The sequence below is a fragment of the Camelina sativa genome, chromosome 15, assembly GCF_000633955.1.
Source record: "Camelina sativa cultivar DH55 chromosome 15, Cs, whole genome shotgun sequence".
In the NCBI taxonomy this organism is placed as follows: domain Eukaryota; kingdom Viridiplantae; phylum Streptophyta; class Magnoliopsida; order Brassicales; family Brassicaceae; genus Camelina; species Camelina sativa.
In genome coordinates, this window is record NC_025699.1 from 12456726 (window position 1) to 12473875 (window position 17150).

The following is a 17150-nucleotide window of genomic DNA, read 5'->3' on the forward strand; positions in this document are numbered from 1 at the left end:
AAGGTGGGCCCGTGGACATAGGGCTCACTAAGCAATGTGGCAGTCGGGGCGTTCTAGAGACAAAAGCTACATTATGGTGTGTCAAAGACACTTCCCCGAATACATTAGATAATTTAACATTAGTTACTATTAAAAGAGTTTGTGACGTTAGAAAATGGTCTTTAGTATCATTGGTGGTCGGAGCAAGCCATTTTGAGTTAGCTAAAAGATGTGAACATGTTTTCTCCACACATGAGGAGGGCAGAGCCGAGGTTCTCTCTATGGTGGAGGAAGTTGGACGCAAGGTTATCTCCCCATGGGAGGAAGGTGGAGCCAAGGTTTTCATCATGGTGGAGGAGGTTGGACGCAAGGTTCTCTCCATGAGGGAGGAGGGCGGAGCCGAGGTTCTCTCCATAGTTGGTTATACACTATTTTTATTCGAAATGTTTTAGTAATTAAAAAAACTGTGCAAAAGTGAAAGTAAAAAAAATATAATAGTTGGTTTAATGTGTTCATACAGACATTTTCTAGGTGGTGGTAAAAAATATATTTGTAATATACATTATATAGGTGTAAAAAAATACGTTTTTAATGGTAACATACATAAAAGATTTGTAAATAGATATAGATTAGTATATTATAATCAAAATAAAACTTATAAATAACGTACAATAAATTTTAATATATTTTTGTTAAATTTAATTTTATTTACAAAACTTTAAACCCGCACAATAGGCGGGTCCTTATCTAGTATATATATATATATATATAAACCCCACTAAGTAGCATATATATATGGGAAAGCTAAAGGCAAATCCCGAAAGTGAGAAAATTCTAATCCTTAAGAGTATGAATGAGAGAGAGAGAGAGACAGAGACAGAGACATGTGATTTAAACTGTACTTGACCAAAGCTTCATCTTTTCTTTTCATATAGACATGAGATATCTGCACCTACAATCACAACAAAAAATATTACAATACAGTCAAAAAATGAAACAGACAGTGACGAGAGAATTTTGAAGGTGAAAGAAACTTACCAGAAGTCGGGGCTGGACGGTGAACCGCCAGCCTCGTATTGATTCTGAAGTAATCCAGCCTTCGATTGCAACTTTAACTTCATCGAGAGATAATTTCAAGGTGGAAAGAGTATGACACGTGTTGATAGTCCCTCGGATCACAACCAACACTAATGCTACTCCACAAAGTGCATGTTTGTAGTTCCAGAGAAACTCACAGCCTGTAGAAAGGGTGATTAGTATCTTACAAACATATATAAAAGAGAGAGAGAGGTGTAGAAAGGGTGATTAGTATCCTTATAAAAGAGAGAGATGAGAAACACACCTCTCGTCATCATGCTTTTGGTTTTCTCCTGAGAAGCAGCTCTGCCCCTGAAACTGGTTGTACAAAGCATATACCACTCATCCATTGCTCTCTCACCTAACCTCGTTGCTAACAGTTCTGGGTTTAAGAAGAAATTATTGCATACTGGGCAGAGGAACCACATTTTATAAATACTATTATATAAATTGTTTTTTTACTCCACCATGCATTAGAATCTTACTTCCATTTTAAAACTCATTAACTCATTCTAAATTTTGGAATTGATCATTTTTGGGTTAAAATTTGAATAATAATATTATATGGAACTGACTAACTTTATAGCCTACTCAATTAATGAAAGAAAATATTATATGAATTGATCATTCTAAAATAATTTTGGAATTGATCATTCTAAATTTGAATTAAAAAAAATTTGAATTGATAAAATTTTTGGAATTGATCATTCTAAATTTGAATTGATCATTTTAGTGGAACTGACTAACTTTATAGCCTACTCAATTAATGAAAGAAAATATTATATGGTTTCAAAACGTGTAAAAATTAAGGTTTATAAAATTACATAAAAGCATAATCATAATTATGTATTTAAACTATTTCATTTCTCATCCAAGATATGATTTTTATTATGATATTTTTTTTATTATTATAAAATAGTGTGTGTGTTTTTACTTTAAAGGATGAAAGACAAATTTAATAAAATGTAAGAAAAATGTGTAAAGTAAATGTATCAAATATTAGTTATTTATTAGTAAATGTTAGAGAATATTTGATTTTGTATCATATATATAATATGAGATTTTATTATAAAATAATCTTATTTTGTTTGACAAAAGAACTTACGATATAAAAGTGGATTTAAAAATATATGTCAATTGTACCAACATTGATAAGAAAAGTATAATTATTTGGAATTGAAAATAATATAATTTTTTAAAAAAAAAATAAAATAAAAATAAAGAATGAATGCCAAATGTCACATTGTTAGTAAAAGTTAGGAAAAACCTTCTTATATATATTAACACTATGTAACAACCCACACATAGTGCGGTATAAAATAATTATTAAATGTTTTTACTGTAATTTTTATTTACAAAATCTATTATATTTATCGGTAACTGAAAAATCTAAAATTTGATTGTATAGTATATATCTATAAAAAAAATTGTATAATAATTATAATTTAACCCGTGAGAATTATTATAATATCAATCTTATATTATTACATCATATAAACGAACAGTGATTAAAATTCATTTTAAAGATTTTATGAAAATATAATTAAAGGATATAATTAAGTTAGAAAGAAAATATAAGAATTTAATTTTGGGAAAAATACAATAGTAAATAAATGTAAATAATATTAAAAACTAATATCAAATAAAGGAAATATTGTCCAGAGCTCTGTAATGCTGACACCTCAGCTTTTTTGCCAAAATGTTCCTCTATTGATATCTATATTAACATTTTTGAAGTACATTTTGTGTTATGCCCTTTTAGTTTTACTTATTTAAATTTTTATTTACAACATTAACCCCTCAAAAATTTCCAAAAATAGTATCAGGACAGGTTTTGTTTCCTAAATCTATATTAACATTTTTGAAGTACATTTGGTGTTTTACCCTTGAAGTTATATGTATTTAAAAACTTATTTACAAATTTAATCCCTAAAAACTTTACAAAAATAACATCATTTCAGATTCTGTTTCCTAAATGTTTTACATTTCATTCCAACCAAAAAATAAAAACAGCAAACAATATTATATAGAGACATAAACTATGATATATTTTCCATTTTCTTTTCCAAACCTGTGAGTTTTGATTCTTAACGTAAAAAAAACTTCGATTCCTAATTATTTAAATATTAGAATTAATATATATATATATATATTTAATAAAATTTAAAATATTATGAATATGTAAAATTAAAAAAATTAAAATACTATATAATGTGGTTATAAAAAGGACATGTGGGAATTAATAAGATATTATTAAATATGTGCTAACACGGATTAAATCCTTATTTTATTATTTGCCAACACTATAAATATTATAATATCAGACATATAAAATCAATTTGTTTTACCTAAGATTGTGTAAAATAATTAATTCATTAGGAAAAATGTGACTTAATCACATCATATTATGTATTTAGATCTCTTATTTGTTGTTATAATAAATAAAAATCGAAATAGAATCTCAAACACTAAACAAAACAAATTAAATATAATAAACAAATGGTCATATAGTATATTACAGGTTAAAAACTTAATATAAACATTTACTCGCACAAGCGACTGGAAAATTAGGTTATTTCTCTATTTATAAAACATTCAATATTTAATAAACAAATATAAAATAAAATATAAATAATAATAAAACTATATACACGCGGTGTACCGCGGGTTAAAATCTAGTATAAGGGATTTTTGAAGTACATTTTGGTTTATGCCCTTTACGTTTTACGTATTTAATTTTTTTTTACAACATTAACCCCTAAAACAATTCCATAAATAACATTGCAGAGAAACTCAAATACTAAACTTTCTTAAATTGACCAACATTTGTTATGTTTATTGTCATAAAATCTTAATAACATCTATACATTTCGATTTTTCCAAAAAAAACTCTATCCGTTAAAGTTTTAACCCATGAAATTTCCAAAACTATTTGTATGGATGCTAGAATCTCTCAAATTTAAATGATATACAACAAATTTTCCATAACAAAAATTTACAATCTCCATAATTATATTAACATTAATAAATTTCCTAAACCAAAAATCCAATTATAAATATCACATTAAATATGTTGAAAACCCCCCATATAATTTGGTTTATTTTTTATTTTTTGAGGAATTACCAAAAAAATTAAAATTCTATTAATTATCATAAACTATATATATTGACATAGAAAAATTATAAACTATAAAAATATGCTAATTTGGTAAAACAATTAACATAACTAAACCTGATAAAAAAACTTATTTTGATTATTTTTTTACGCAAAAACTTATTTTGATTTTGGTGAGACGGGTTGGTATTAATCCCATATAGGGAGTTAAGTGGAATTGTTTTTTAAAAAAACACTTTTAGATGTGTACGAGAAGATAAATGTATATGTATACTTTGAATAATTATATCAAATACCTGTAAAATTTTATATTTTTAAAATTAATAAAACAATAATAAAATAACAAATAAATATAATATAAATTTAAATTTTTAAAATTAAAAATATTTTCCATGGTGTACTGCGGGTTAAATCCTAGTTATATATACATTTTTAAGTACATTTTGGGTTCTACCCTTTTAATTTTACTTATTTATAATATTAGTCTCTACAAAATTGCACTAAAAGCAATAAGTAAAATATGGTAAACTGACAAAATCGAATTTTTTTTTAATAGAAACTAATTAATTCTACCTAAATTCTTTATTAATAGCAAATTTGTTTTCTATATATGTGTCCCAAAATAAAAAAAGAAATAAAAAATCAATCATTAAACTGTATACACTGAAAAATAAACAATCAGTTAAATTAAATAATTATATATTAAACAAAACAATAATAGTATTATTTTAAATAAATATAAAATATTATTATGATTAATTATACATTATACAAACAGTTATATTTTATAATTTTAGTGTTTTATCCTGATAAAATTAGAATACTTTAAGAATGATTGTATCACTCCTTAAATATAAAAAATACTAAAAATTAAAAATATATAATTTTATCACTAAATTAAATACTGTTAAAATCAAACATCATTATAAATAAAATAAAATAGTTGTCCCGTTGTGTACCACGGGTTGGATCCTAGTATTATATAAGATATGAATCTTAGAAATGTGAGTTAGGAGCTTTAAGATTTTTGAGAACAAACTAACTGTTATAGGCAACTTAATTAAGAAAAATGCAAATTTAATATTACTCATAACAGGGAAACACGACATTAAAAACAGAGTTAGTTAGGTAAATGACAAATTGACAATGTACTTGCATGGAAAAAAGTAGGTGAATTAAACATTACAAAGAAAATTCAAATAAAAAAAATAAATTGTACTATACAATAAAATGTTACAATAGCCCAAAACCAATCTATAAGGTAAACAGATACTGAACCAAGAAGAAGCCCAACACTAAAACTTGAATGATTGAAAGGTGGAAAAGCCAAAAACATATTGGATTACTTACTTGAAGAAGTTCAGGTGCTCAAGCTTTTAGCTATTGGTATACTACTATTACTAACTAGCCTAGTACTGAGTCTAGCAGGTTGTGCGTTGGCTAGAAAACAATTAATTGGAGATGGGTTTATTAAAGGGCCCTTTATTAAAGGATGTTTAGAGATTGCGTCGAGCTAAGGAGTAAGGACAGACTGAGATCCCTACTTATTACCTAACCATTCTCTTACTTATTGTGCCATATAAACTGATACTTTTTTTGTTGTTGTTGTCGTTGTATGAAGTATGTAGTGTGTTCAAGCCTCAAAACTTTTCTGTTCTTTACTATATAGAGAAGACATGAAGGCCGGTAGCTTCTAACAAATTCTTAAACTGTGTTTCTAAAGGTAGTTTAGTTTCCATTATATGAACTCGTTTATAAATTTGGTTTAATGTTGCAATAATGGTCCAACGGATATTGATCTCTAAGTTCTTCAAGTTTCGGTGGCCACAAAAATAGTATTATTTGATTCTTTGAGTATATAATTAAGGTCCACAAAAGAACAAATGTTGTTTTATTACGTGTTTACCATTCTTGTAAATTAGATGTTTGCTTAAGTCAGTACTAAGCTTTTGCGTTTTCGTCAATAGACATAATAATGATAGCAAAACAGGCATATTCCTCTTTCTTCGGAAAAGCTAATATTATTGGTTTTTTCTCTCATTTTTTCTCCTCCCACAGATCGTCAAGTTGTAATAAAAAGATTCCTCTAAAACATTTCGTCAAAAAGCTGAAAAGATTCCTCTAAATTTCAATGCACCTCTTTATTGTCTCTAACTAGACATTCTCGTGTGTTGACGTAAAATACAATGGATGGTTAAAATAATTCTAATTTGTTAAAAGACATTTTAGTTTGAGTTTTTGGTTGTTGAGTCAAATGTTATACACTTTGAAAAAATACTATAGTAAAGTAGCGAAAGAGAAAGAAAAACAAAGATAAAAGAAAGAAAAAGAGAGGAAGGCACAATGTGGGAAGGAAGTGCGACGAGAAGATCACTAGATTTGGTCGGCACATCACTATCTCTCTCAAACTCATAAGCACATAACATGGCCCCTACCTTAACGTACCCACTTTCTTCTTTTCAACCCTACAATTTTTAATATCCTTAAGCTCACCCTCTCCACATTTAGTGTGATCTTTTCTTTTTCTTTTTCTTGTTCAAACTTCTTTTTCTAATATATTTTTGTACTTATTCCCAATTGGGTTGTAGTCTACTTTGATCTTGAACCCTCGTGGTCGAGAGAGAGACGTACAAGTTTCAATTGCGAGTAAAGAGACTCCCAAATTAAGAAATCGGTTTGTAAGTTGAAATTCAGTCACCACTACTTCTACACTTTTGTGACCCTTCAAGTTCAATGCACGTATATAGAATAATATAGTAGGTACGTACTCTACGTAACCTATTCTTACATATGTTTCTTTGAGATGTTTTATCTATATAGCTTACCATCATCATAAACTAGATCGCTGGGCGCTGGTTTGTTCTCGTTAAATAGATTTTTTGGTTAAAAACTAAGTGCAAGTGATGTGTTTTATTTTAGATTTATTGGCCTTTTAACCGAGCATGAAGTTGGACACTATGAATACAGCCGAAGCTGCAAGTTGTAATGTAAAAAAAACAAAAATCATAGTGTTTAGCACTAGTAAAAGACCGTATAATATTCGAAATAACCAAAGAAACCAAGAGAATAAACTCTCTAACTAGGTATGAGAAGAATTTGGAAGACTACTTAGAAAAGTTGAAGAGACACTTTTAAGAACTTGTGAATATAAGAAAAATCTTGAGAATATGCAGTAGTAGATAGCACAAGAACAGAATATAATTAAGAAAATACCACAAAATGTACATTGGTGTTAGAGAGTGTTCTCTCTCTTCAAACACAATTACACTTATACTCATTTCATATATTACATGTTATTTTTTAAAATATCATGCATTCTTTTTATTTTTCACATACTCTCTCTCCCCTCATGCACTCTCTCTCTATTACTCTTTCTCTTTCTTCTCTTCCCTCATGCTAACTCACGTTGAAACATATGTCATATTCTTTCTCTCACACTCTCTCTCTCTCTATCTCTTCTCTCATATCCACTCACCTTGAAACTTCTGCTATTATTTTTTGGAACATGCTATTTTTTCGAATTACATGCAATATTAGTTAATTTCTCTTTTTAACATGTTATTGTTTTATATAACACGGTATTTTTATATATTGAACGTTATTTAGTTTAATATAACATATGAAATATAAATATTACATGCTATTTTAAAAATCTTATGAATAATTCATTCTTTCTAATCTAACATTAAAACAAAATAGGGTAATTATGTTTTTCACTCCACAATAAACGTGGGCCTAGTGGTATTTTCCTATAAAATAATATTTTTGTGGTATTTTCCTATAAAAAAATATTTTTGTGGTATTTTCTTCATTTCTTTCCACAATTGTGGTATTTGCTAATATTACCCAAAAATCTTTTCATTGTTTTGAATCTACTTATTCAACTTGATTTAAAAAAAATTGAGGAAAGAAAAATAATTTAATACTCCAAAAAACTACAAGATATCTAACAGTTCTTAGCCTAACTAATCTCTAAAACATTCAGCAAATACTATCTAGATTTTTGTTTGAAAAATATCTAGATTTTTCTAAATGAATATCTAGTTATTCAACAAAGAAGATTTTTAGAGGAACTTTAACTTGGATTTTATTTTGGGTTTGGTCTAATATAGATAATGAACCAACAGTTCAGCTGACTAAAATTCAAATTTGACTTCAATAATACTATTCAACTTAAAGAAGTATCAGTTGTGGATAAAAGCAATGTGATTTATAGAACTAATTAAAGATGTCATGAATCCCAAATAACAAATATACGTTGTAACGTACGTAATATACATGAGATTATGGATTCGAGTTTAGATTTCAATAAAACTTACTATGGTTTTTCTGATTAATTAGCTAATTGGCACGTTAGGTGAATTTCAACTATAATTGGTCGACATTTGCTTTTGGGAAAGAGAAAAAAAAAAGAGGCAAACTTTAGGAAAACTGAATTTTCAAGAAACTTGACTTTTAGTTATAAGCATTATTGTCTCATTTCGTATACCGTGGCGTCAATAAAGTAAAACTTAATGAATCTTTCTTTTGCTGGATTTTTCCTAAAACACTGATCCTATGACTCTCTTACATATTATTTTATCATTTTAAGTGTTATAAAAAGTAAGGAAAACATGTATAAGATAAACTTATGTTCATAATTTGGTGCTATGCATTCAGAAAGGACTTTGCCAATCGAATTTCGTTTAGTTTTTTCATCATCGTACACACACACCTAGCTACCGCACCTATTACATATAAATTATTCCATAGAGAAGCTAAAGTAGGGATAAAATGTCACCTCTCATATCGTTTCATTCACTTTTTCGTTAATTTTTCAAACAAATCAACAAAAAAATTATAATAATTTAACGGAACATGCATGCGCACGTATAATATGAGTAGATATGTGGTACAATAATTCGAATACAAATTGACTACAGTCAAAAACTAGTAATTAGCCATATATTTCTCAGTAAATTCGGTAAAGTTTACACTAAAATAATTGATATACTTTTGTTGGAACAAATGACCCCTCATCCCTTCTTACCTCCGGCATTGGTAATATTGATATCACTGATAAAATAATAGATTACGCAACTTAAACAACGGTTGATTCTGATATTAATTATTAAAAAGCAAAAAAAAAAAAATTACAAAAAACAATTCGAAAGTGCACAAAATGGATCCCACACTCCACAAAACTTGCAACACTCAATTATACCCACAACACTCAACATGCAAACAATAATAAACATCACTGAGCTCCAAGTATTTCTTCTATAAATGTATAGTCTCTCACTCTCTCACGACTCACAGAGCAAAGAGCCCACTTGTTTTTGCTAAACTCCAAAATTACCAATTAGAACAAAAACCAAAAATCTATACCTCTTTCAGGGTCTTGCTTGCTTCAATATGGCTCCTCTACCTATTTCTTCGATCAGAGTTGGGAAAATAGATGATGTTCAAGAACTCATAAAATCCAAACCAAACAAAGTCCCTGAGAGATTTATTAGAGAAGAGTATGAGAGAGGAGTTGTTGTGTCCTCTCTTAAGACTCACCATCTTCATCATCAGATTCCTGTTATTGATCTCTCTAAGCTCTCTAAACCTTACACTGATGATTTTTTCTTTGAGATTCTTAAGCTCTCACAAGCTTGTGAAGACTGGGGATTTTTCCAGGTAAATTCATGGTTTTTATTGTAAAATTAATATAAATTGTTTATATATCAAAGTCATATCCAATAATCAAGTTTAGACAAATATTTAATATTTTCTAAGATAATTCGTTTTACTAAGCAAAAAAACATGTTTGACAATACATATGTAGCACAAAGAATCTCATAATTGGTTTTTTGACTACAAGTTAGGTTATAAATCATGGGATCGAAGTGGAGGTCGTGGAGGATATAGAGAAAGTGGCAACAGAGTTCTTCGATATGCCATTGGAGGAGAAAAAGAAGTATCCAATGGAGCCAGGGACCGTACAAGGTTACGGTCAAGCTTTCATATTCTCCGAAGATCAGAAACTTGACTGGTGCAACATGTTTGCCCTTGGTGTTCATCCTCCACAAATTCGCAACCCCAAATTATGGCCTTCTAAACCGGCCGGGTTCAGGTTTTAATTAGTCTTCCTTGATACTTTTCTTTTTTTTTTCTCTTCTAAATTTTGTTTTCGATTTCCTTAATTAGTTTTAACTAATATATTTAAGTGATCATCATATTTATATGTATACAATTAGTGAGCATATGGCGCGTAAATTCAAATAGTTTATCCCGGTTCGAAATCAGGATATAAATTTTAAAAATCTTTAATTAATCAATCATGTGCAATTAAAAAGGGTATATTAGTGGTATTTTCTAAAATAATATTTTTAGTTCATTTTTCTAAAACAATTTGACTAAACAATTATTATTGTGTTTTTTCTCTATAGTGAAAATCTTGAAGACTACTCAAAAGAAATAAGGAAACTATGCAAGAGGTTGTTGAAGTACATAGCAATAAGCTTGGGTCTAAAAGAAGAGAGATTTGAAAAGATGTTTGGAGAGGCAGTGCAAGCAGTGAGGATGAACTATTACCCTCCATGTTCAAGTCCTGATCTTGTCTTGGGACTTAGCCCACATTCTGATGGAAGTGCGCTCACTGTTCTTCAACAGAGCAAGAACAGTTGTGTTGGGCTTCAGGTCCTCAAGGACAACACTTGGGTCCCTGTTCTACCTCTTCCCAATGGCCTTGTCATCAACATTGGTGATACCATTGAGGTATATTTTCTTGCATCAATTTCCCGAAATTACTTATAATATCAATTTTTAAATGGAGTATATATTAATGTGTATATGTATATGTATATGTAGGTGCTAACTAATGGCAAGTACAAGAGTGTGGAGCATAGGGCAGTAACAAACAGGGAAAAGGAGAGGCTTACAATAGTGACATTCTATGCACCAAACTATGAGGTTGAAATAGAACCAATGAGTGAGTTGGTTGATGATGAGACCAACCCATGCAAGTATAGAAGTTACAATCATGGTGACTATAGTTATCACTATGTCTCCAACAAGCTCCAAGGAAAGAAGTCCCTTGATTTTGCCAAGATCCTCAATTAAACTTATTTATTAATTTCACCCTATCACCTCCCTCCATTAACTAGTTACCCACTTCATTAATCTGCTTTCTTTAATAAGAAAATATCATTTGTTGGAACTTTCGTGTGTGTAATGTATATAGAAATGTTCCCCACTTAGGGTTCTTAATGTCATGATTAAATTCTCCAATGTGAATACAACTTGTAATATTTTATAATCTGTGTGGGTGGATTTGGGTGTGTGTGCTTAGCATATGCCCACAGAAATATTAACGGTTCGTCCATGTTATCTTGATTATATTTTTACGTGTATCATTAAAGCTTATTCCAAAATAATCTTCGTAAGTGTTGACAAAACAAAAATAAAATCTTTAAGTGGATCTAAATCCAATATATTAGTCTCCAAGAGAGATATTGTTACCAAATGAGTGTAATCAAATCTTGGTATTTTGTTTTCTCCTTCACGGGATGTGAAGTAGAGAATGCTCAACGATTTAATTGGACAATTTGGAAGATAAAATCACAAGAAACAAGACAAATAAAGAAAAAAAGAGGGTCCATTATCATTTTAATTGTTTTGCCAAACGACAAAAAGCTCCATTATATTACAAAGAAGAAGATATAAACTCTATTATTATTATTATTAGTTAATAATGCCCCAATATAAGAATGTATTGTCGGTTCTTATTTCTTTGTCCTTATTGTCCTTCTAATAAATTAATAGTAGGCAAAAAAAATCTATAAACCAAGGGGGAAAAAAGAAGAAAGGAAACAGTAGTTGGAAATGCATTCACTAGGATGAGGTGGTTACACGTCAGGTTGAATGGTGGAATCATAAAATAATAACAAAAAAAAATATCATATCAAAATGATTTAACCTAAGATTACGACTTAATCATTCTCGTATAGAATCAAATTGTTCACTTTGTTAGAAAAGCCAAATCTCTCAATAATCACTTGTTCAGAAATTTCTGTTGCACATGCACCCATTTTTATTCACCACCACTTGAGTTTGCTGTGTGTCTCTTTCTATATATACGTATTACGAGTCACTTCAACAGTTAAACCTCTTAACTCTTTGTTGAACGTGTTAATAAAGACAAAAGCCGATAAGTCGACTTTATCTGATACCCCAAAATAGGACCGGACCAGATTAGATTCGGAGCTAGACCCGAATTGGGACCGGCTGGACCAATCGACAAGTCTGATATACTCGGGGTCGGGGCTACTGCTTGGGTCTACATACATATATACTACTTCAAGTTTCATTACAAACATTTCAAGCCAGCAGCAACAGTGGAAAGGTTTCATTGAAGAAGTGTAGATAGCAAAACATAATGAAAACTAGAATAAAATTTTATTCAAACACGATAAGGAATGAAACTATTTAGAACCTTACAAGAGGATAACAATGGACCGCGATCCAGTCCCGTCTAACAATTGATGGGTGGGTTATGTGTAAAATATGAACTCGGGCGTGAGTCACTCCAAATAAATGAGGTATATTAAACGAATTTTCTATAAGGAAATACGGATTTTACAGGAGAAACAAAGCATCATGAAGAGACAAAAGGTTAAGTTATGGTTTGAGGATTTTATTACTTTAGGAGGGTACGAGGGCAAGAATCTGGTTTCTTATGATTCCCATGCACTTCTGAATCTCTGTATAGATCGGAAGGTTTTGCGAGCAGCAAGGCTGTAAACTCGCCACCGCTGAGTCCAGAACCTGGGCAACTTCACTTGGTGGGAATTGCCTCTCCGTACATTTCTGCAACAACCACAGAAAGTACAGCATTAACTTTCTCAGGCATCATAAATAATGTAATCATGTAAATGTTCAGATGGCTCACAGCATGAAAATTACTGAATGAGTTTGAGATTTGCACCTGTATCATAAGCAATGTAGCCATACAGCGTGAAACAAGTTCAGATGGGATTTGTAGGTCATTTTGGTCGGGTGGGTTTTGATGGGAATCATTGGCAGGAGTTGAGCTAGGTGGATTTGGTGTAGAGGGAAGACGCTGATCCTGGGCACCTTGTCTTTGGTGGACTGATGGACCTTCTGTTTGATCTATAGAAAGCTGATTATTTACAAAATCAATGGCTTCTTCCATATTTACAACATTATTTTTGTCTTTCCTCAGTGACGCCAACGCCTGCAGCAGAAATAGAGACAAATTCATTAAGTAGCCGAAACTGTTTGGCTAGACCTTGCGAGGCACAACCAATGATGAGTAAATTATCAACTAAGAAGCTTTTTCATATGGAGATCCCAATCATGGAAACAGGTAAACTCGTTATACACACACCTGTACAGCTCTGTATACCATTTTCCGTGCTTTTATTCTAGAACTTTCGACGATCTCAGACACATGGAATCCATTGGTTTCAGATGCATAACTGTCTACGTAGGTCAACTGGTCATCAGGTTCCCCTGATTTACTCATGTGTCTTATTGATGCATATGGCACATTCTCTTGGTAAGTATTCCGTTGCCTCAAGCCAAGAAGTGCCAATGAAACCTGTGCATAGTGAGACATATAATGCGAAACATCAGAAGCTGTATATAGTAACAAAACAAGATGACACTCTTAAAGTTCCTTCAATAAATCATGCCTGCTCATTGATTTCGCTTAGCTGAAAGAGAACTGCTGCATATTGTTTCTTAAAAGATTCAGAATCCTTTAGAGCACTATGTCCATCTTTCTGACTTTCCACAACCTCGTTGTTCATGCACTTTAGCTCCCTCAAAACTAGCTCCTGTAGTGTTGTACATTAACAATTAGTTGAAATGGAAACCATAATGTCGAAAGAGCTAGACAAACATGGAAGACATGATGGAAACAATATTAAAACTGAGTTAATTAAAGAGTAACTATCAAACCTCAAACAGTCGTAAAATTTATGATTAGTCAATTATAATTTTTTAATTCTATTCAATCACATCCTCTTGGAATCTCTACTTATAACGTGAAGGAAACCAGATGTTTAATGATAGCAAGAATATCATGAATATGGAAAGAAAAAAATGCAACCCGGGCATAGAAAAAACAATATATAAGAGAGAAGACTTAGAACAAAAACATATCAAATATGTATAGAAGGCTGAGAGAGTTAACAACTGGCCGAACCTTCTTGTCAAGCGCACGTGTTAGTTCAGAGAGAGCTTTGACATCAGCTTCTCTTGCCTGGATATGTCCAATAGTTGAAGGCTGAGGATTCAACGATTGTAAATCAAGAGCCTCGTCGACTCCATCTTGAGCTTGTGGATTTGAACTTGAGATATCTACCTGTGAATTTAAGGAAAACTTGTATATTAGTAAAATATATCTATCAAGTTTTAATTAAGCTGTAGCTACGATGACTGTAGTCAAATGAAAAATAAAGCCATTACAAGAGAAAGTGGATGCAAGTCAGGGGAATAACATTAGCTATTGTCTCAGAAGGAACTGTAACAGAACATTGATGTTATTTTTTATATAAGACTGGTTAGAGACTTTAATTATTGAACTAGCTCCCTAGGTAATAATCCCAGGGTAGACTGATGCTAGGTACAATTATTGGTCAACGACTTCAGGCAGAGAAACCCCAAACATTAATACAGTAGACGGAAACCCATCTATATTCCTAGATGTCAACCAGCAAACCAAAAAGAAAGCCCTCAATTCCTAGATGTAAATGAATGAAGCTAGTTCCTCCAGGTATGCAGAAAAATGAACTTCCATAAAAGAATGTAGAATATAGAAAAGCATAATGAGGCCTAGCATGATGGTCAGAAATACCAACCTTCTCCTGCTTTAGTGAATTACTAATGTTAAAATTTGGGGAGTTTAAGAGATGGCCTGTCTCACACGAAAGTTTGAGATATCCTTCCGGCGTGCTTTCCTTTACCTGCTCTTGCACTTTCTCCTCGCTAGAATTCTGAATGTTATAGTTTGGGAAAGCATAGTGCTTTGCAAGTGATGCTGGCATGTTTTCTAGAGGATTCAGTGGCATGCATTCAGTATCCTTCACCAAAAGAAGNTGATGGAAACAATATTAAAACTGAGTTAATTAAAGAGTAACTATCAAACCTCAAACAGTCGTAAAATTTATGATTAGTCAATTATAATTTTTTANTGTTATCCAAAGATTATCAACATTCAAATTTGTTCTAACTCTCACGTCAGGAATTTTCTAGATAGTTTCTTAGTGCTTTTTGGAGTAGTCTTTAAAGCAAGCAACATAATAATTGATCAAGTATCAAGTGCTCAATTTATGTTGTAGGAAATTCAGTAGCGATTCTATTCACCAAAATTATTTGAGACTTTTGTCATATTCACAAATGTGCAGTAAAATTCTACGATTAGTTTATCCTTTTATTTATCTTCGTTTTCCATAGTCACTATAATTTTTCATCTATATATATAGTGTCAGAAAATCCAGATTCTATCATTGCCAGGAAAAAAGTTCAGTGTAAGGAAGAGTACCTTAACAAATTCCACCCCTAATTCAGGGTTGTCAAACTGAATCCGGTACCTAGAGTGATCAACAGTTAGGACACTGCCGTCATGAATCTCTCTCGACTTTGGATGCACGGAAATGACTCTCTGTGAAACATTTAGAGGCCGAGCCAGATCCATTGGAAGTCCTTCCCTCATGCCCTTGTTTAGTTCATCATAATGTTTTCTTACAGAGTCCCTGTATAGGTATAGCTTTTCTTTCTCCTCCTTCAAAAACTGTTGAGAAAATCGCCTCGGTTTCCCAAGAGAACTGCACCAATAAAGTATGATTAACGAAACATCCATATACACACAAAATAAAAAGAGTAGAAAATTAGCAGCACTTTAGTTAGTGATAACCTCCTTATGACACCCCATTCAACGCGAGTTAATCTAGGAACATGGCCCAACCCTACATGATCCAAATACTCAACAAACTCTTGTCTGGCAAACCATGGATAGTCAATTGCACTGTAGAACCACTCAAAAAGACACCATCTTCGTGCTCGGAAACTAGATATGCAATGGGAAAACTTCTCCTGCAGATTATAAGGATATGGTATAAAGTCTAATCAGAGAACTCGCAGACTAATTTCATAGAGATTAATGATCTTAAGATTGAAAGATGTAGCACTGGAGTTTCTTTAACATTTGGAAATAGTCTTAGCATCAGAAAGTTCACTTACTAGAGTCTCAGAATTTTTCCAGTCACCCATACTTGGAGGTTTCTCAGGTACTATCTTTCTTCTGCTCCTAACTTTAGTTGGCAAATTAACTTGTTTTTTTATGACTGCATTTGATGGAGCTAACTCATCTTCTTCTACTATGTTGTTACTTGAGGGAGTACGATCCTGAGGTTTAACAGGCTTCTTTTCATGTGAGTTTCGAATACCTGCAGACCGTTTACCTCTCCCAACAGGCTTATTTCCCTCACTTATTCCCTACAGCAGACAACAGCACAATCAGTCCTAAGATAAAAAGCTACAAAGTTCCACGATGAAAAGACAGAAATATTTAAATAATTTCAAAGATATATAATACATTCCAAAGAGCACTCAGATGCTGTATGAAATATTGTGTAATCAGAAGAGTTGAGTTGTACAGATGATACGTACCTTGTTATTGCAAGGCTCTATGACTTGTGAGCTTGCAGCAAGCTCATCTTTGGTAACCTGCAGGAAGAGAACCACTTCAATGTGATCATGAATTCTGACAGCAGAACAGTAAAAGCAACTCTGTCTTTGTTAAATATATATAATATAAATCTTCTCTTACCTTAGTTGGTGATGTTATCTGCCGTCTCTTTCGAATTAAAGAGCTACTAGGACTCTTTCTCTCAGTTTCAGTATTACAAAGATCATTGCTGCCTAATCTTCTCTGTTTGGAGTTTCTAAGAGAACTACTTTTAGACATTGATGCTGGATCAGTCCCTTT

The 17150-nt window shown here is 31.4% G+C and overlaps 2 protein-coding genes across 2 annotated transcripts in view; one reads left to right on the forward strand and one right to left on the reverse strand.

The window, feature by feature from the left end:
* LOC104746568 (protein SRG1) lies at nucleotides 9445–11453 on the forward strand. The gene is made up of 4 exons (XM_010468080.1): nucleotides 9445–9832; nucleotides 10021–10268; nucleotides 10585–10912; nucleotides 11006–11453. Exons 1-4 carry the CDS (start codon nucleotides 9566–9568, stop codon nucleotides 11255–11257), a joined length of 1095 nt encoding a protein of 364 aa, XP_010466382.1. The 5' UTR covers nucleotides 9445–9565; the 3' UTR covers nucleotides 11258–11453.
* LOC104746569 (protein ALWAYS EARLY 3-like) overlaps nucleotides 12574–17150 on the reverse strand; it is a 10535-nt gene continuing 5958 nt past the window's right edge. Inside the window, exons 10-20 of the mRNA XM_010468081.2 lie at nucleotides 16992–17150; nucleotides 16832–16888; nucleotides 16403–16657; nucleotides 16077–16255; nucleotides 15705–15987; nucleotides 15022–15243; nucleotides 14367–14525; nucleotides 13852–13995; nucleotides 13545–13757; nucleotides 13122–13391; nucleotides 12574–13003 (exon numbers count right to left, since the gene is read on the reverse strand). The exon at nucleotides 16992–17150 is cut by the window's right edge and continues 1 nt beyond it. Of these exons, the coding sequence (XP_010466383.1) occupies nucleotides 12839–13003; nucleotides 13122–13391; nucleotides 13545–13757; nucleotides 13852–13995; nucleotides 14367–14525; nucleotides 15022–15243; nucleotides 15705–15987; nucleotides 16077–16255; nucleotides 16403–16657; nucleotides 16832–16888; nucleotides 16992–17150 (2106 nt within the window). The 3' untranslated portion in view covers nucleotides 12574–12838. The remainder of the gene's footprint in view (nucleotides 13004–13121; nucleotides 13392–13544; nucleotides 13758–13851; nucleotides 13996–14366; nucleotides 14526–15021; nucleotides 15244–15704; nucleotides 15988–16076; nucleotides 16256–16402; nucleotides 16658–16831; nucleotides 16889–16991) is intronic.